Source organism: Centroberyx gerrardi, chromosome 19, assembly GCF_048128805.1.
Source record: "Centroberyx gerrardi isolate f3 chromosome 19, fCenGer3.hap1.cur.20231027, whole genome shotgun sequence".
NCBI classification, from domain to species: Eukaryota; Metazoa; Chordata; class Actinopteri; order Beryciformes; family Berycidae; genus Centroberyx; species Centroberyx gerrardi.
In genome coordinates this window covers 3,572,988-3,592,114 of record NC_136015.1, presented here as the reverse complement: position 1 = coordinate 3,592,114, position 19,127 = coordinate 3,572,988, and the positions used below count along the sequence as shown (strand labels likewise).

Genomic DNA, 19,127 nt, shown 5'->3' with positions numbered 1-19,127 from the left:
CTGTAACAGGCAAAAGTTTGATATTTTTACTTGATAAATGACTAAAACGATTAATCGATTACGAAAATTATAATCGATTAATTATGTAGCTTATCACAGGCTTTTATTTCTTTCTTTTTTTCACTTTAGACTGAGTGCCTCGGTTGTTTTGGGGTTTCATGCTTTTTTTAATATTTTCTCAGCACTTATTTATGGGCATAGAATTTGGTCCAAAGTCTATTTTTGCCTACTGCAGTACCTTAGGTCCCTGGATGCCTTCTCCTGGAGGCCCAGGCAGGCCAGGAGGACCCGGCTGCCCAACGGAGCCCTGGGAACACAATACAATGCATGTCAAAGTCAAAGGCGAATATCATGATGAAGTAGGGATGGGGCGATATGCTTATCTCACGATACAATTTGATACGCGATATGAGGTTTATGATTCAATAGAACCACGATACGATGTAGTAAATAAAAAGTCTGACTGTGCAGAATTATGTTTATTTCTGAGACACAAATCTTTCTAGCAATGGCATTGCCTTTCCAGAATGTAAACAACAATTTAAAAATGTAATTTCAAAGTGCAAATCTGAAATTGCTTGTGAAATTGTGACGGTCAAGCGACTCATTTGTGATTACTACAGCAGAATAAAATGGAGCTAATATCACCGTTCATTTTTCTGCCCCACGATACGTATTGTCATATTTTGGTCCATCCTTAATGTGAAGTTTATGTGTGTTAGAAAAACATTTTCATTTCTTCAACAAAATATACACAGACTGACCTTCAGTCCAAAAAGACCAATTCCAGGAGGACCCGACGATCCTGGGACGCCTGGTAACCCTCTGTCACCCTGACAGACAAAACACACTTTCACTAAATCTACTTTCTAATTGGCATAGCTGACATATTACAAGTCAAGATCTTCCCATAGACAACCAGTGTAGTATTAATCAATGCTACAATAGATATGTAATCAAACAAACTGCATCATATCTATCATATCAGAGGTGGATGACACTGACTGGACCAGATCTGATTTTTAATAAAACAATATTGGCCCCATATATGCATGTGCATGTGGAGGAGAGAGAGAGCATTGCGGGTCATAAGTTCATAAAGTGAGAGAGGAGGCGAACCTTTGCTCCAGGTAATCCTTTCCCTTCAGGCCCGATCTCCCCTTGTTGCCCTGGTAAGCCTGGTAGCCCCTATTAATCAAGCAAAAGATGTTTCTTTCAATATTTCTTATGCACCATTCAAATTTGATATATACATATATATATATATATATACACATATATATATATATATATATATATATATATATATATATATATATATATAGATACGCCTCGTCTTGGATGAGTCTTCCCTCTCACCTGTGGTCCTGGGTAGCCGTCTCCCTTCAGCCCTGGTGGCCCTACAGGTCCAGGATTTCCTCTGTTACCCTATATGAGGACCCACACATAATCATCTCTGGTACTACATAATGGTCAAAACATTTATAGGGACAAATTAAAAAGGAAAGAAGTAGGAAAAGGCTGTTGTGTCTAAGAATTATTGACCTGCAGGTGGGTCAATTCCAAATGTTAAATCTCTACTGCTGTATATTAGATAAAATCCTTTTTCATTAAGGCATAGAAAAAATATCTATCTTCTTTTACTTTTCATTACAGAGGCTCTAAATATAAGGTGCATAGTGCTGAAGAATTATTAAGAAAATAATTATCTACACCTTTGTGAAAAAGATTCTTTGCTAATATTCAGCAGTGTGCAGATTCTTCATCTCATACTCATACTCATTTCACATACACTAGAGACAAATATAACTAGGCATCACGTACTCCACGTGTGATATATTGGTGTCCTTTCTGTGCTCATGTTACCTTAGGCCCAATGATTCCTACTCCATGTTCTCCAACAGGTCCAGCTGGTCCCGTCGGCCCAGAATCTCCCTGTTATGTGGACACATGGACACTGAAGTGACTAAACGCTGCTGACTCAGAAATAATATTAATAATAATGGTATTACAATATATTTATATAAAAGCCGAGTTTACAAAGCACTTTACATGAAGGCGAAAAAGCAAGAATATAGCAAAATATATAAAGAAGACCTAAAAATTGACACACATTGAAAAGAAAATAGGTTACAAGAAGAACCAATAAGTGAAATGAAATGAGATAAAAACAAACAGAAAATTTAAAGTCAGCAAGATCAAAAAAACTACACAACTTTATATCAAAGCAAGTCTATAAAATGGCATTTTAAAGAGGCAATCCAGAAGATCTTGTGTTTTGTTTTTTGTTTTTAATTGTTGAGATCTTTGGTGCGAAGTGGTCATTGCTGTAATATTTTTTGCAAGGCGACCAGATTTTTTGGGGAGAAAATCCGGGGGACATTTGTGGTTCATGTGTGGCCCTTCAAGGAGAATATAGAATGAAACCTTTAAACTGGTCATTTACTGTATATTCTATTTTTATTATATTTTAAAATAAGAGCAGAGAGGGAAACAGCAAATGTAAAGAAATTAAAATGAATTGTGCAATAACACTATTGTGTTATATCAGACGCCCATAGAGAGTAGCAAAACAGATATTTATTTATATGAAAATGCTGCTGATTATTACTTAAAGAAGTGATTTAAAGGGTGATACTGAATTAGCTAGCAGGGCACTCCGCAGTCTTGGAATCAATCAGTCATTCAGTGTCTATCTGTCTGTGTGTGTGTGTGCGCGCGCGCATTAGTGAGGTGCTGGATATCATTACCTTTGGTCCTGGTAAGCCACGCCCAGCAGGTCCAGGTAGGCCCATCATTCCCAGGCTGCCAGGCTCTCCCTGGACAAAGCACACTCAATCATCATTAAATGTCAGCTGTTAGGCTGACATTTAATACTTAATTTAATACTTTCCATAAAACAATGTCCCTTGTCTCTTGGGTAACAGCTTTGGTAGTAGGGCTCAACGGATGTAGGCGACTGATATTGCCGATATTTTGCACCGGTATTCAACATTTTTTAATTTTGACCATTTTCATGCAAATCTTCGCTAAGAAATTACAAATATTTAGCGTTTTCTCCAGAATTCCCCCCAAAAGTCTCTGAAACAGCATTTAGACCATCATGGGACACTAAAACTGAATTCAAGGATGACACTTATACTAACAGTAAGACTAATACTAATAAAACACATTCACGCATACATGTGTGGAATCAAAACATCGTATTAGAATCAATTCAGGTTAAGGTCTTCCCATAGAGAACCAGTGTAGTACTGATCAATTCTACAATAAATATATAATCAGTCAAACAAAGCGATGTATCGTTGTAACCCTCGTGATAAGTAACTATTCAGTACAATACAATACAGCAGCTGCCTGGGAGTTATTATTTCAGCACTTGTACTGTACTATAGAGGCATTTGCAGCTTGATTGGAGCAGTTCCTTGAGTTTTTTGTGCGCTCAGACTGAAGGTATAGAATCCAAAATGCTGCGTCTTCCATGTTCTTCAGCGTCAATATGGACTTCAGAAGACGCTTTCAGCTGTCATATGAAACCACCCTTCAATTAACCCTGGAGAATTTCTAAAACCCCTTGAAACAAAACACCAACTAAAACGTCTCCTTTCAAACCGTTAAACGTGTCCCGATCCTAAACTTCCACATAACATCCAAAACCTTCTGTATCATAAAGACAGCCATCTGAACCCGACGCTGGCTGAATACCTCTAGTACTGTATTTGCCACCTAGCGAGCAAAAGCCTGACCCAGGCCCGGATTAACACAGTGTGGTGCCCTAGGGTGACCTCACTTGAAGTGCCCCCCTCCTTCCACTTTACATGCAAAAAAGTTAAATTTACTATGGCAATAAAGATCATAAATTTACATTAACTTAAACTATACAGGCTCAACACACATACTACAGACAAATATAAGACAATGTACTAACCAACAAATTACTTTACACCATAGATTGACTACAAATGCCATTTTAGGCTTTACACACAGAGCTATACTGTATCAAATTTGAATGCAACTCACATCAAAGACATCATGCTAAAAATCATTGTTTCCAACATAAATTTTCAAAGGCCTGAATGAAGACTAAATGCCAAACCATTACAGAGCATGACTAAAAAAAAAAAATCATTACAGACATCTAATGCAACTTCAGCACCACGGACAAGGCCCCACATACCACCAAATAAAGCAAGCTCAATGACTGTAGCAAGCAGTCACTTCAGGTGAGGTGATGTGACAGTGGGAGCTGCAGAGGGTGAAAGGAGTAGCCCATTCAGACTGGGACGTGTGATAGTCCAGGCCAGCCCACCGCAATCGGCCGGACACCAACCATCCTTGCTGGTGATTTCACAACACAACCTGTCAGCTCCGCGGCTCAGATTTAACCATCCTATTATCTTTGGGGTCAATTTGACCCCATTCAATGTTTAACGTCTCTAAATAAATGTTTGACATCATTTTTTTTGCTTCATATTTAATGACTTTTCCTTGTACGCATCGGTGTTCTTTGGGGTCAATTTGACCCCAGGCTGTTTTAGCTGTATAAAACATATAAGAAATATCAACATTTTACACACATTTGTTTTGGTTGTTTTGGATGATATTGAGGTCACTATAACATGCAATTTTATAATCTTCCAAAAACTTCCCTCTGCTTTAGGGCCCTAACCTAACATAACCATACCTGTAGTAGTGCGAGAACCACTGATAGTTCACATGTTACCTTCCAAAAATGGACAGTTATTATGGTCCCTCTCCCCACTTGAACGACAGGGTAGACTTAGTGCTGCTAATGTCATCAAAATGGTTCCAGGCCCCACCAGATACACTGTCAGCCATGTCCAAGACATAAAATCAGCATTTGAGCTCTTTGTAACACCATCAATCGAAAAGGATATACTTGAGATGACAAACTTAGAGGGGAGGCGCGTGTATGGAGACAGTTGGAAAGACTTGGATGTGACCCACTTGCAAGCCTACATTGGGTTGCTCATTTTGGCAGGAGTGTACAAGTCAAAAGGTGAAGCAACAGCAAGCCTTTGGAATGCTGACACTGGAAGGGCAATATTTCCAGCCACCATGTCTCTAAAGACATTCCATGTTTTCTCCCGTGTCATACGCTTTGATGACAGAGAAACAAGGCAGGGCAGACGAGAGCGTGACAAACTTGCAGCAATACGGGATGTATGGGACAAGTGGGTTCAGCGATTACCCTTTCTTTACAATCCAGGCCCCCACGTGACTGTGGATGAATGTCTGGTTGCATTTCGTGGGCGCTGTCCCTTCAGACAATACATACCAAGCAAACCGGCCAAATACGGTATCAAAATATGGGCAGCATGTGATGCACAGTCCAGCTATGCCTGGAATATGCAGGTGTACACTGGTAAATCCCCTGGGGAAGCACCTGAAAAAAATCAGGGCATGAGGGTGGTACTAGACATGGCTTAAGGACTGAATGGTCATAACATTACATCTGATAATTTTTTCACATCGTACGCCCTGGGTGAGGAACTGCTGAAAAGGAAGGTTACCATGTTGGGGACAGTGAGAAAAAACAAGCCGGAGCTTCCCTCTGAGCTTCTTGCGATGAAGTACAGGAAGGTAACATCTTCAATGTTTGCCTTCACTGACAGAGCCACTGTCGTCTCCTATTGCCCCAAGAAAGGGAAAAATGTCCTGCTGATGAGCACCATGCACAAAGATGCTGTCCTGAGCATCAGAGAAGATAGAAAACCACAAATGGTCTTGGACTACATCGAGACAAAGGGAGGGGTTGATAACCTGGACAAGGTCACAGCCATATACAGCTGCCGACGCATGACTGCCCGTTGGCCCCTTGTCTTTTTCTTCAACATCATTGATGTGAGCGCCTACAATGCCTTTGTAATATGGAGCGAAATAAACAAGGACTGGAACAGCGGAAAACTGAGTCGAAGGAGGATTTTCCTGGAGCAACTGGGTTACGCGCTGGTGAAACCTCATATCGAGAGAAGACAGTGCTTTCCAAGAGCATCAACAGCTGCTGCAACTGTTGTGAAGGACATCCAAACAGAGACACACACCCCAACTCCTCCAGTAGTTCAAACTGCAGGCAGGAAACGTGGTAGGTGCCAGGTCTGTCCCAACAGAAATGACTCCAAGACCAGCAACACCTGTGTGAAATGCAAGAAATACGTCTGCAAGGAGCACGCACACACTCTCTGCACATCATGTGCACAGTAGTGCAGACAAAAGGCTGGACTGTACCTTCTGGTGGCCTGTAGGAAAAATAATATGCTGTTCATATTCTGTCTGTTCATATTCTGTCAAACTCATTTTGGTGACTACGTAACTTTGTTTTTTACTATCTCACACATACATATTTGCATACATAGCACTTACAGTAGCATAGAACAATCCCGATTGTGTGAATCGTCCAGATCCGAAGAGTTTTTTTTTTTTTGTTTTTTTTTTGGGGGGGGGGGGGTATGGTCGACGGACGAATCTCCTTAACGATTCCTACAGTGTATTTCTGTCACGCTCATATGAGTGAACTGCATTGAGCAAAAAATTCTACTCAACTGTCAGGACCTGTTGCGAGGACCTCACATTACGTCACTGGTTACGTGGTTGTTGCTGGACACAGCGAGACCCAAGGAGGTTCTACTGTCAGGCCAATCTCCGCTGTCAGGCCAGCTCCACGCTCAGGTCTCTTCTTCGTCAGTTATTTTGAACTCCCAGTACCCTCTCAAGCTGAAGTTCCGTGAAACTCGCCACATTTCCAGGCTTGCCGCCGAAGTGCATTTTCTTTTCAAAATAAAACCCCCGCGAGTCTGCCACAAAAAACACGGTTGTGCGTGGTGAAATCTCCCTAATTAATGATTTAGCAAAATGTTTAAGGGGACAACGTAGGCTATTTCATGACTGTCTTATGATTTGGGAATAGTGCTAACCGGGAGAGATGAAATATCAGAACAATAGAAGTTGCAGGAGATATCTCATCCTTTCTCTCCGTTTCAAGCTGATGTTTTCATAAAAAATGTTTTACTGCTTGTTTTCATTCATTCATGCATATGCTTAATTATTCACACGTACAAAAAAAAAATGCAAAAACAGCCCATTAGACACATGATTTTACCCAGGGCCACCAAAAAAACACTATCTGTGCAGCGTAAAAGGTTTAAAGTTGTATCCATATTATTATATAATTATCATCATCATTATTGCTGTTTGATTATGGTTGGTATAATTTGCCATCATCGTTAGCATAATGGAAGCACCTGACTGTCGAAAGACAAGAAAAAGAAAGCTGCTTTTTTTTTTTTTTTTATTCGTCTGGCTGTTGTTTGATCTGATCTCACAGGCAGGGGAGTAATGGCTCAGAAAGAGACAAAGATGGCAGTCATGTTTGTACCGGTTGGGAAATGACTTACAGTGCTGAAATAAAATGTATTCTTTTAGTAAAAAAAGGAAGAAAAAAAAGCAGCAAACGCTAGGAAGTTTGTCTGTGATATAATTGAACTACATGTAGTTAACTACTCTCCAACACTGCAGTTATGTTACTTTTCTAATTCTGAAAAAAAACAACTTAATTTACTACTTAACATCTGTCTGTCTCTTATTGATCTGAGTATATTAAATAGAATTTCCTATTTATTTAAAGCCTCTGGAAACCCAAATCCACAATAACCTTATAACTATGTAATTTAGGGTCTTATGTACATAATAGTAAGCATCTAAAAAGTATTAGAAATTAGTTTCAATCCAAATTCGAAATACTGTCATTTAAGTTTTTGAAAACTTTCCCGATATTGGGTTTGAATTGGGCGTGGTTATGCTCGGACATTTATTACGCAATTAATTCCGCGAACCAATCATAAAAAAAATTCACGTCAGTTGTCAGTTGTTGTTGAGCGAAAAAGAAACAGATGCAACAAAACCTGTCTGTACTGGTGAGTCGAGTCAAACTAGTGTAGCAGAAATCTCACTGCTACACTAGCATGTAGCTAACTAGAGAAGATGTCCGCTAGCTGTGATGCTAATTTTCGCTATGTTCAACTCCATTGAGTTATGCTAAAAGCGTTAGCGATCTAAAAGTCCGCTAGCTGCAATCGAGTTTTTACTAAAAGTATTAGCTCTCTGAACTAATTATTTTGGTTGGTTATGAATGAAATTGTGATTGTGAAACTGAAGTGAACTGCCTATGTTGTACAACAGAAGTTTGTGAATTGGAGCATAAAGTTTATTTCATAGTCCTCTTAAGAAGCCAGGGAGATGTCAATCAAAACGTGATCTGCCACGCCTACACAGTCTTGAGAAATGGTCTAAACAGCAAAATGAGCTGTTTTTTTAACTAGGTTTTCTAATAGTTATGAACATTTATTTTCACTCAGATTTGTGTGGATGCTTAATGAGACACTCAACTTTGATATCATATATGCATTTTTACTATTTCAAGCCACATTTCCAGAGGCTTTAAGCATATAGCACAGGCCTTCGTCACATGGTTATATATTACGCTGCCCCCTTTTTCGACTTCAAGGTAGCTCTCTCTTTTTTCACCATACATGTGTTTGCATCCCTGCTATTAGAAATTATGGTTGCTATAAGCATCACAAACCGCGCATCCAGTTCAAAGAGAAAACCTTCAAGGTTAAGAAAAGCCTGACTGTGGTGAACACACTTGGAAAAGTAGTTTTCAGCCTACTTCTTTGCAGCAGCTCTTTTGGTGAACGGCTTTTCTCTTCCTGCACAAAATGCTTGAACTGGACAAATTCAAATGTGATGGGGAGGCGGGGGGGCACCTACACACCAACCATGATTTTTCCTCTTTATATTCTTTTTTAGTATCAAAGGTTAATTTTGGCCGTGTATGCATTCCCGCCAGAGAGTAATATATAAAGAAAATATGACAAAACTTTTAAAGGTATAATTGTGGTTTAAATGCTGTGATGCCCCCCAACAAGGCAAATTGGCTGGTGCTCCCGGGCACTCGCCCGATGCCATATATGGATAATCCGGCCCAGGCCTGACCTTGACAGTACTTAACCCCCACATTCCCAGTAGCATTAAAAGCCGCTTGGGTGGAACCCATATTTAAGATACCTTAGCTCTTGGGGTGTCCTGGGGCCAGTTGCGTAAAGATAGACCTAGCCTTAGACTTAAATCAGACTTTAAGTCAGATTTAAATATATGGATGGTTTCTCTGGGAAATCACAGTTGTTACTACTTCTTGACTGCTGTCGATCTATAATGGGTTGGGTCTCTAAAGACTCACTCTCTTCTTTAGGTTTGTTCCAAAAACCAAAGATTTGTCATCTTGTATGCAATAGCTACAGTATTTAAACTTACTTTAAGTACTTTAAACTCAAGCTTAACCGGGAGGAATGGGTGGCTAACTTTCCTACCTCAAAATAAGTCAGGCGTAATATTTATGCAACAGACAGTCTTAATTAGCCTAGTCTAACCTGAGAATGTAAGACCAGTCTAAGGCTTAGACTAGTCTTAAATTAAGTTTATGCAACTGGCCCCTGGTGGTTCAGTGGTCTCATGTTATCCCCCTCTTTCTCCGTCTTTCCTGTCTCTCTCGACCATAGCTCTCGACTTTAAAAACCATCTAATAAAGGCGAAAATGCCCAAAAAAATAATCTTTAAAAAAATATACATACCTTAGCTCCTGCCGGGCCAACTGGGCCTGGAGACCCAGAGAGTCCCCTTGGCCCACGGTCACCTCTATCCCCCTGCAGAAAAACACATACTGCACATCAACACAGTTGTACTGTCATGATGTCTCGCACCATTGGCCTCAAACTGGCTTGACCATGAGCAACAGAGGTGAAAATATCAGTTTTGTTTGCTTTGGTTTCTGTAACACTAGGAAAACATCATGAACTCAGGAGTTTCTCTGACACCGTCTCTAAAAGGAAAATATAAGTAAATGTCATAGACGATGATGAATATTTGCTTTGGGTTTATGGACCTTAAGTCAATGGAGGTATTGTGACATACAGGTATGTAAACAGTTAGTAGTTTTCTCTGTCGTCAAGCTTACAAACCACACACCCTACGCATGCATGCAGCGCCTTTTAGAACAATACAATATTTGTTCAGGTCGCACATGAAATGTTACCCAATCAGGATGTCCTCTATGAGATTACAGGTGGAGTGTGTTACATAGGTGACATCTGCACTACGGGTGACCAAAGACCGTCTGACCTTTTCTCCGGGGATTCCTTTCCCCGGCGCTCCCTCTGGGCCTCGGACACCTGGCAACCCCATCTCTCCCTGGATTTAACAACAGAGGAATGAGAAGCAACTCAGTTTCAACATGAGACAAATTGAAATTGAAAAATCAAACAACATTTTGCAGCCAACAATCAAGTCATTTGTGAGGTGTTTTGAGTAAGAAGGATCTCTCCAGGTACGATAAATGATAAATCATGAATAGATATATTGTGAGCTTGATCTGACTGGTTTTTTTAATCAACCTTTGACCTCCAGGCACTGACTCACCTTAGGTCCAACAGCACCGTCCTCACCAGGAATGCCAGGTATCCCAGCAGCCCCATCAGGCCCTGGCTCCCCCTGGAAAACAACAGATATTTACACCCAAACCCAAATATCTTTTGTATCGAATTTGCTGTCGCTGTTCATTCTTTTAAAAATGCTTTATTCAAGTGGATTTTGGTTGACACGCTTTGGTGCAGATTTCCAGACTTTCTTGCAATTAGAGTCAAAGTAAATCTGATTTAGTGAACCTGACTGGATCTGTCTCCTCACCTTCGGTCCTGGCTCACCGATCCCCCTCTCTCCCTGAGGTCCAGACTCCCCTGGGAAACCCTGGTCACCCTGTGGAACAACACAAATCAACATCAAATGGCCAATAACTTAAAGGGGCAATAAGTAAAATCTGGTAACCCTTTAAATTACAGGCCATTAATTACGACCGGATATAACTAAGTCATATCCAAGTAAAATTAGAATGAATTACTGAGTAATATCCAAGTAAAAAAAGGTGCTTTTACCAGTAATTGTATTAGATAAGTGGCACTACCACACCAACTAGTTGAAAAAGGAAGAAACACACCGTCTCCATTGGTGTATCTTCACAGAGTGGAGGGACAGTCATTACAGAAAGTCACTACACCTGTGCAGAAGCAATCTATGTTTTTTCAGTAGGTTTTCATTTGCTTGTAATGTAGAATACATACAATAATACATTATGTATTTTAGAAAAAACATACCAGCACTGACTATGTACAATATTCACATAGCTATAAAAAACTCCATACCAACTCTACACAAATAACAGAAAACAACAGAAACCCCAGAACAGGCCTAGTTTGGTTAAAACAGCTTTCTTTACTTGTATAGTAATTACCAGTCATTCTAATGCTATAATGAGTTATTATATCTATTTAACTTGGATATTACTTCGTTATATTCAGTCAATACTACATAATTAATGGCCTGGATTAGAGTTTCAAGACACTCCGAATCCCCTTAATGCCCCTTCAATTTATCCTTCATCATACTATAAAGCAAGGAATCTCTGTCTGTATGTGTGTCCTTCGCATATCTCGAGAACCATTCGTCTGATCTACTTCACACTTGGCGGGTGTATTGCTGGGGACCCAAGGACGTGCAGTGTCGGATTGGACACGTGACACGTTCAATATTAATCAACTTTGAATAAACAAGCGAACAGCGCTCTGTGCAGCAGCGGGGCTCAAAGCAAGCGACTGATAGCCTAGGCCTATTTTGAACAGGCACTGCACTAGTAACTATAAATCAAATAGAAACCATGGTGTCAACCTTCTACTGATAATCTACCAACCTTTGGTCCAATGATACCCTGTCCAGGAGGTCCTCTGGGACCAGAGGGCCCAACTGGCCCTTGGTCTCCCTAGAGCCAGACAGAAAAACCAGAATTCAAAATGTATTTACATGAATAAAAGGCAAGCAGAGGATGATAGTTCTTCTACACTTTTGATCGGCCTTGCCTTCTCTCCTTGGATGCCTGCTCCTGGAAATCCCATCAGTCCTGGCAGGCCGGGGGCTCCTGAGTTTCCCTGGGGGTCAGGGGTGAGAGGTCAAACAGGTCATCTTTTACAGCACCGCAGATTTTCACTGCCGTCACTGGAAAGAAACCAGCGCCCAGCACTACCTGTGTGTCTGTAACACCAACCAGCTAGAGGTTAACCATACCTTATCGCCTTTGTACCCGATCCCTGGGGGTCCACGGCTGCCCTTAAGACCCTCATAACCCCTGTCGCCCTGTAGGAAACACACCGGGATGTCAAGACAACAGTGTGTACTAATTTATAACACAGGAAGTCTGGAAGGACATGGACATCTTAAGGCTTAGTGTATGTTTCTGACTGTTTGACTACATTTTATTGCGTCTTTTCTTTGTCATCTTTATGAATGTTTTCTCTTCAATAAAATATCTAAATTAGACTAGCTGATTAAATAAAGGATAAATACATAAGTACATATTGATTCTAGTGGAACAGGTTGACCCGGAACTTACCTTGGGCCCTGGGAGGCCCTCGCCTGGGAAACCCTGTGATCCTTGAATCCCTGGTGGCCCTGCCGGACCCTACAAAACCAACACAAATACACCAAATATTCAATATTGAATGAACAGACATTATACTCTATAGCTCAAAAAAAGGTAAGGTAATTGCTGGAAATAGGGCTCCTCCTAGTGGGCAGGCTGTGTAATGCAAGTAGAGCAGTGATTCTCAAACTTTTTCATATCAAGGACCCCTAATTTAGTCCACATTAGGGCCACGGACCCCCATTTGATGAGATTTTGTCTCTCGGACCACAATCTGAGAATATTTTTATTGTTAGATATGATTTTGTCCAGAATTCCATGACTATCTGTATTGTAGGTAGAGAGATAACAGTGAAACTATGATCAAAATAGTCCTTCTTCTACATTCTCTAATTGTGTTAACCTCTTGTAAATGAAATAATGCTGAAGTTTAACAATTCATCAGTTTGTTGGGGACCCCTGGAACCCACTGGAACCCCCTCAAGGACCCCTGGTGGCCCCCGGACTCCACGTTGAGAACCACTGATGTAGAGGTTCCATCAGTCCAAGTAAAAGAGCAGCATCTAGCTTCAAAGGTACCGCTGCTACCCTGGAGATTTAGGATGGAACGTACCACTTTGAGAATAGGGGGGTGATGTGAAATAAAAGTGGTTGGCCTAAAACTTAATGCATGTGAATCTACACTAGGCCAATCTATAGTTGCATTTAATATTTAGCACAGATTGCTCTGTCTCTGCACATGTCGTTACTTTACTTACTTGACAATTTAAAATAATACAACACGTTTTTGGGAGATTGTCTTGTTGGTCAACTTAAAAACAGACACCAAAATCATCCATGTGTCCCCGGTAGATCATTAGCCCTCATGCTAACACTTTAGCATACACTATGTTGAGTGATAGTAGACTCCGTGCTAACACTTTAGCATACACTATGTTGAGTGATAATAGATGACTAGCATTATCTCAAAAGCGAGAAAATGAGAACTTGTAGCAGCTCTAAAGTAGAACGATATGGAGCCAAGTCTCGCAGTTTTGTGATTGGAAAGATTTACATGAAATATGACATAAAAATAACATACTGCTTTGAACTATCAGGGACTACTTGCCCTGTTTTCATATAGGGTATGAAGGTGGTGGGTGATGGGACTGTGTACAGCTAGAAATCATTGCACAGTGGATGAATACGTGGTTCTTCACCTGAAATAGTTCCAAAAATAAACCTGGCTACATCAGCTATACTGAGTTAATGATATTTAATTTTTTAAATGTATGAATCTACAGGTCATATAAAAACTTGCCAGCGCTTTTAAACTCTTAACTCTTACTTTGGATAATGCTAGTGGTCTACTATCACTCAACATAGTGTATGCTAAAGTGTTAGCATGGAGCCTACTATCACTCAACATAGTGTATGCTAAAGTGTTAGCATGGAGCCTACTATCACTCAACATAGTGTATGCTAAAGTATTAGCATGGAGCCTACTATCACTCAACATAGGCTGTGACCGGAATGGATCACTATTCCCTCATTTGTATTTCCCTATATAGTGCTGCTCTATTAGTGCACTAATTAGCGGTAAATCACACATGATTAATGAGTGAATTCGGACACATCATCATTCATCATCAACCTGCGTCCACCAGTCGCATAAACAAATGTTTCAGCTAACATTTGACAAGTTACCAATATTCCTTTAAAGCCAACCATATATGTGTCACTAGCTGACATTAAACAGAAAAAAAATATTCACCGACGTTCCCATTTGGCGTTTTCCGACCTTATGTCGGTGAATAAATATTCTATGCATCGGAGTTGTGTGCGGCTACTTTTTTCTGTTTATTTTCACACAGCCAGCACTTCGCCAGTCCAGGTGTGTGGTTTCCTTCACATTTTGGACTTCTCACTAGCTGACATTAACAAAAAAACACGTTACAATAAGCTATGTACCGTATAACTTGCAGCTAGAGATAAATACCTTCCTGAACAGACCTTCATGTTAATGTTAGCGTTAACGAGCTCAAATTAGCGTAACAAAACGTGCACTTATAATTAGTTATGAATTGGCAGTTACAAGAAAACATCTTTAGAATAGCTTGACATCTTTTTGATACCAAAAAAAGTTTATTTACTTGCATTTGTAAAGGAGGTTTAGTGAAGAAGAGGATGCTGTCATTATAAAACCACGGAAGGGTTACAACTTCGTTGCTTGGTAACGGCCAGGTGACGACAGACTCGCAATGCATTTTGGTATACTTTCACCGTTTAAGTGACCAGGCTTGTTCACTAGATATTACAGTGCATTGTGGGAAATATGTAGTGCCCTCAAAATCATTCCACAATATCATTTTCGGACACTAACAAAAAATGTCTGACGTACGTATTAGTGCCCTAAAACGCAGATAGTGATCCATTCCGGCCACAGCCATAGTGTATGCTGAAATGATAGCATGGAGCCAATGATCTACCAGGGACACGTGGATGATTTTGGTGTCTATGTTCTCAACACTCAACAGCTATGTTGACTTGGTCCATGCAATGCTGCTGTGGATGTGGCTATTTCATGTTAGGTTGAGAGGTTTAAGAGCTGATGAAATGTAAGTAGTAACAAGTTCATCCATTTCTATTTTTTCTAAAGAACAGGTTAAAGGCCTACTTCACTGCTGTGAATATGATGATTTATTAAAACTAGGTCACCCATGTAGTAGAAATGTGCAATTATTTTTTAAATTGGAGCCCTATGACCAGAGAAAACTGAGAAAACGGCTGTAGATTCCCCATATCCACGGTTCGAATTACGGGGGGGATTGGGGGGGTCTGACCCCCCTAATTAAGACTTGGACCCCCCCAAAAGAGGTAAAAACAACAGGTCGGGGGGGTCGAAATATTTATATATCCTTCTTACTTGTAATCGTAAATATTACAATATATTTCCCATATTCATGCCTAGAAGAATCTTGTAATACGATTTCAGACACCCCTAAAGTGGACCATACCATTTCTTAACCTTGACGTTAGTTGAACGTCTCGTCTGCCTGCCTCACTCAAACAAGGCTTTAAAGTCTATGCTCGCGTGCGTCGCGCAAGCCAATGGAGACGCCAGGGCTGCCAACTCTCACACATTGACCGTGAGACTCACGCAATAGACACTTCCACACGCTCTCACGCCACAAGTCAATTTTCTCACGCAGTGAAAAACAAATTCATCACTGATAACGTCGCGGCGCGAAAAGAGACACTGACAGCGCACGGACAGACGAGACAGAGCAGCACCGTGCAGCAGAGAGTTATTCAGACCATCGGGGGAAAGCGAGAAGAAATATACACAAATCTATTATATTGTAGGCCTAAGTCATGAATGTAAGCACCTCAATGCTGAAATCTAGTAATATAACATAATTTTACATTTTTGGTTAACATTATACAGGGTTGCTGTTTCTTGACTTAATCCAAGAGGTTAGGTGGTGTAGAAATGCAGGAAATTTGTTTTAAATTACTATTTTTTTTCTGGGGGAGGACCCCCAGACCCCCCTGCCAATTATGTACAGAATACTTTGTTGGTGACCCCTGACTACAAAAGTTGTGTGGTACGTGCCCCATCGCTCTTAAGGGGGAATCCTACAACAACCAGAATGCATTGCGCGCGTCACTGACTCTGACGGTGTGTTCACGGCCAGTGTAGCACCAAAGACAAAGTTAGCAGAGACAAAGTAGCATTATATCTCTTTACTGAGGCTTATTTTCATCTACAAAACGTTTTTCCTCATCGAGTCTGGATAAATCGCACAACAAACCAGCGCGCTGGAGTCAGTGGATCAACTTACCGAGTGCTGAACGGTGCCGCTGGATGTAGCCGCAAGTTACAGGTAAAGTTAACACAGTCGCTGTTCGCTGTTGTTCTGTATTCAGAGTTGGCAAAGTCCGATATAATATTCTGTCAGAAAACAAAGTCAGGTTCACCAAAGCACTGTGAAGTTTGTTGCAGCGCAGAGTTTTCTGTCTGTCCCCCTGACGATCATCACCGGGCGTTCACAGGTGTTCAGCCTCCCCCGGCTCTCTCAGGCGCGTCTCTCTCGGCTGATGCTGTTATAGCTCCCGTGGTCGCCCTCTCCTCCACACTCTGTTTTGTCTGATTCCACAGCACTATATTCGGCCTCATAAGTTGTAATAGTGGCGCCACATCTCTGCTCCGACATTATATTGTAAAGCTAGTTGTTTTTTTGTGTTAGATTCAGCTCTTCTGGATGAATCACAGAGAAACTTAGCAGCTTAGCTTAGCTTAGCTGCGGCTGAAACGTCGCTCCGGTCCGGTGGTCACTTCCTCTTCCAGACTCTGTTGTGTCTGATTCAACAGCGCGATATTCGGCCTCGTATCATGAAACTAGTTTTCTTCCAAATATACTGATATTTTAAAGTATTTAGTATTTTAGTGTCTGCTTTTTGGGTGGGACGGGAGTGTTTTGGGAGACCCACATTTTACCGTCCTTGAAGGCACCACTACAGAAAATGCGGAAACGTAGTTTGTAGTCTAAGGCCGATATCCAAAGTCCGCCGGATGACGTGTTTTGCGTCACCCGGCGGACTTTCACCTGGCGGACTTTTGCCGACAAATGAGCGGGGAGCTCTGGGTGCAGGCAACATGGAGGGAAGTTAAACATTGTTCATTTGCATATACTACCCATATTGTAATGATACAATGCTGGTTGAAAATCGGCGAAGTTGCCCTTTAATAAACTAAAGGGTTGATTTGATGTCGATGTATTATTATTTTCTCTGTGTGCCGTTCCTCTGGAGTATTGACAGCAGTTAGTTTCACTTAGTTTTGTTAACTCACCTGCATCCCTGGTTCACCCATACCCATCGGACCAGTGGGACCTGGTCTTCCTTGGTTGCCCTTGTCACCCTAAGAAATAAAGTAAAGTTTAGCAGGCTTATATGATTACAGACTGACCGGTACACACAGAACATTGACTTTCCCATAGATGGATATTTCCACAAGTATGAAAGCAGTGCCTCATTCAATCAACTTAAACCAAACCTAAATTCACCTTAGGTCCAGGGAAGCCGATCCCGGTATCTCCTGGAGGTCCAGATGCACCACCTGGTCCACGGTCACCCTTTTAGAGGATGACGTGAATTTATAAATGTGCTCTATAGCTTTAACTTTCAGACACATTGTTTTACCTGAGGCGTTTGAAATTTGACCGAAATTTGTCTTACTTTGGATCCAGCTGGCCCTTCTGGACCCTGGTCTCCAGGTCCTCCCCTTGGTCCCTGAAACAGACAAAAAGCAAGAAAGAGCTGGATTCAATACATCTATTAAAACTAATTCAATTAAAAAAGATAGATACTGTAATTCTACACACTAAATAACTTAGCTGATATTCAGGGTATCTGTAGGTATCAGAAACCCAAATGTGAGACTTTTTAAGACTTTTTAATGCTACCTGGAATTGAATTTAAGACCAATTTAAAAACCAAAATAAAGAAACAAAACCGTCAAAATTTGCCTGTTTTAAATCATAAATGGGCACAATAGGAAAAAGGACACTAAGAAATTAATTGTTAAAGGACATGAAGTGCAACTGTGTTTAATCTAAGAGACATGCAGTGTAGCAGAAACCTGTCATTACATGGTGAAAAATTAAGACCTCTAATAACTGGATTTAAGACATTTTAATACTTAGAGTAGAGATCATTTATATTAAGAAGTTTTCAGACTTTTTAAGGACCAGTGAATACCCTGATATTACGGGTTTATGAATAGGTGACGGAATAGGAATTCTCCACCGATTGGCAAAGGTACTTTTCATGGGAACCGGAGACAGACCAGAAGGATCTGATACCTAATCACGCTCAGACGATGGCTTCTCTTGTTATGCCAATGCTGAAGGGGGCAACAAGCATTTAAGGAGGAGAGAGGGAATGGATAACATGTGCCGAAACGCTAATCCTGGAGGACAAAGTCTGCTCAATGACTAGAACAAAACACTGCAAGCTTGGATTCCCAGCTTTAGAAAGGCTACATTAGGAGGGGGATAAGATCTAATCCACAAATCACATTCCATAAGTGCAGAGCAGGAGACGGGCTCGTACTCTGTGGGTTTCACCATAGTGCTGATTGTTTCAGCACGGATGTGGATGGACACAGGAATCTTTCAATTTGACCACACACCCATTCAGGTATGAACGATTGTATAGATGGAGTTATCTTACATTTTCTAAACATTTTCTAACTACAGTGGTAAGGTTGTTGCCTGCTGAGCAAGGCCACACACCCAATGATAGATCACTCTTCAATTTTGGTCCATAGGTTTGATTGAACATGGGCCTCTATGGCTGTGTTCACACTGCAGGCACTTCATGCTCAATTCTGAATTGCTGCTCATTATTTTGGATGACTGTCGTAACAATAACAATAACCAAATTTTGGTCTTCAAGTTTTGACTGAACTGAGCCGTCTCCTCAAATACCAGTGAAGTTGTCTATTTAATTTTCCATTGTGTCTTGTTGTCCTCCAAGCTAACACTGGCTCAGCCAAACTGCCAAGATGATGACAATTGTCTCAAGTAAATGATGATTA

At 40.8% G+C, this 19,127-nt stretch overlaps 1 protein-coding gene across 1 annotated transcript in view; it reads right to left on the bottom strand.

Moving 5' to 3' along the window:
* Positions 1-19,127, bottom strand: part of col28a1a (collagen, type XXVIII, alpha 1a) — a 33,491-nt gene that overhangs the window by 7,149 nt on the left and 7,215 nt on the right. The window contains exons 11-27 of the mRNA XM_071914969.2: positions 17,765-17,818; positions 17,593-17,661; positions 17,379-17,447; positions 12,515-12,583; positions 12,190-12,258; positions 11,985-12,053; positions 11,819-11,887; positions 10,762-10,830; positions 10,495-10,566; positions 10,198-10,266; positions 9,651-9,722; positions 2,751-2,819; positions 1,867-1,935; positions 1,360-1,428; positions 1,120-1,188; positions 765-833; positions 239-307 (exon numbers count right to left, since the gene is read on the bottom strand). Of these exons, the coding sequence (XP_071771070.2) occupies positions 239-307; positions 765-833; positions 1,120-1,188; positions 1,360-1,428; positions 1,867-1,935; positions 2,751-2,819; positions 9,651-9,722; positions 10,198-10,266; positions 10,495-10,566; positions 10,762-10,830; positions 11,819-11,887; positions 11,985-12,053; positions 12,190-12,258; positions 12,515-12,583; positions 17,379-17,447; positions 17,593-17,661; positions 17,765-17,818 (1,164 nt within the window). The remainder of the gene's footprint in view (positions 1-238; positions 308-764; positions 834-1,119; positions 1,189-1,359; positions 1,429-1,866; positions 1,936-2,750; positions 2,820-9,650; positions 9,723-10,197; positions 10,267-10,494; positions 10,567-10,761; positions 10,831-11,818; positions 11,888-11,984; positions 12,054-12,189; positions 12,259-12,514; positions 12,584-17,378; positions 17,448-17,592; positions 17,662-17,764; positions 17,819-19,127) is intronic.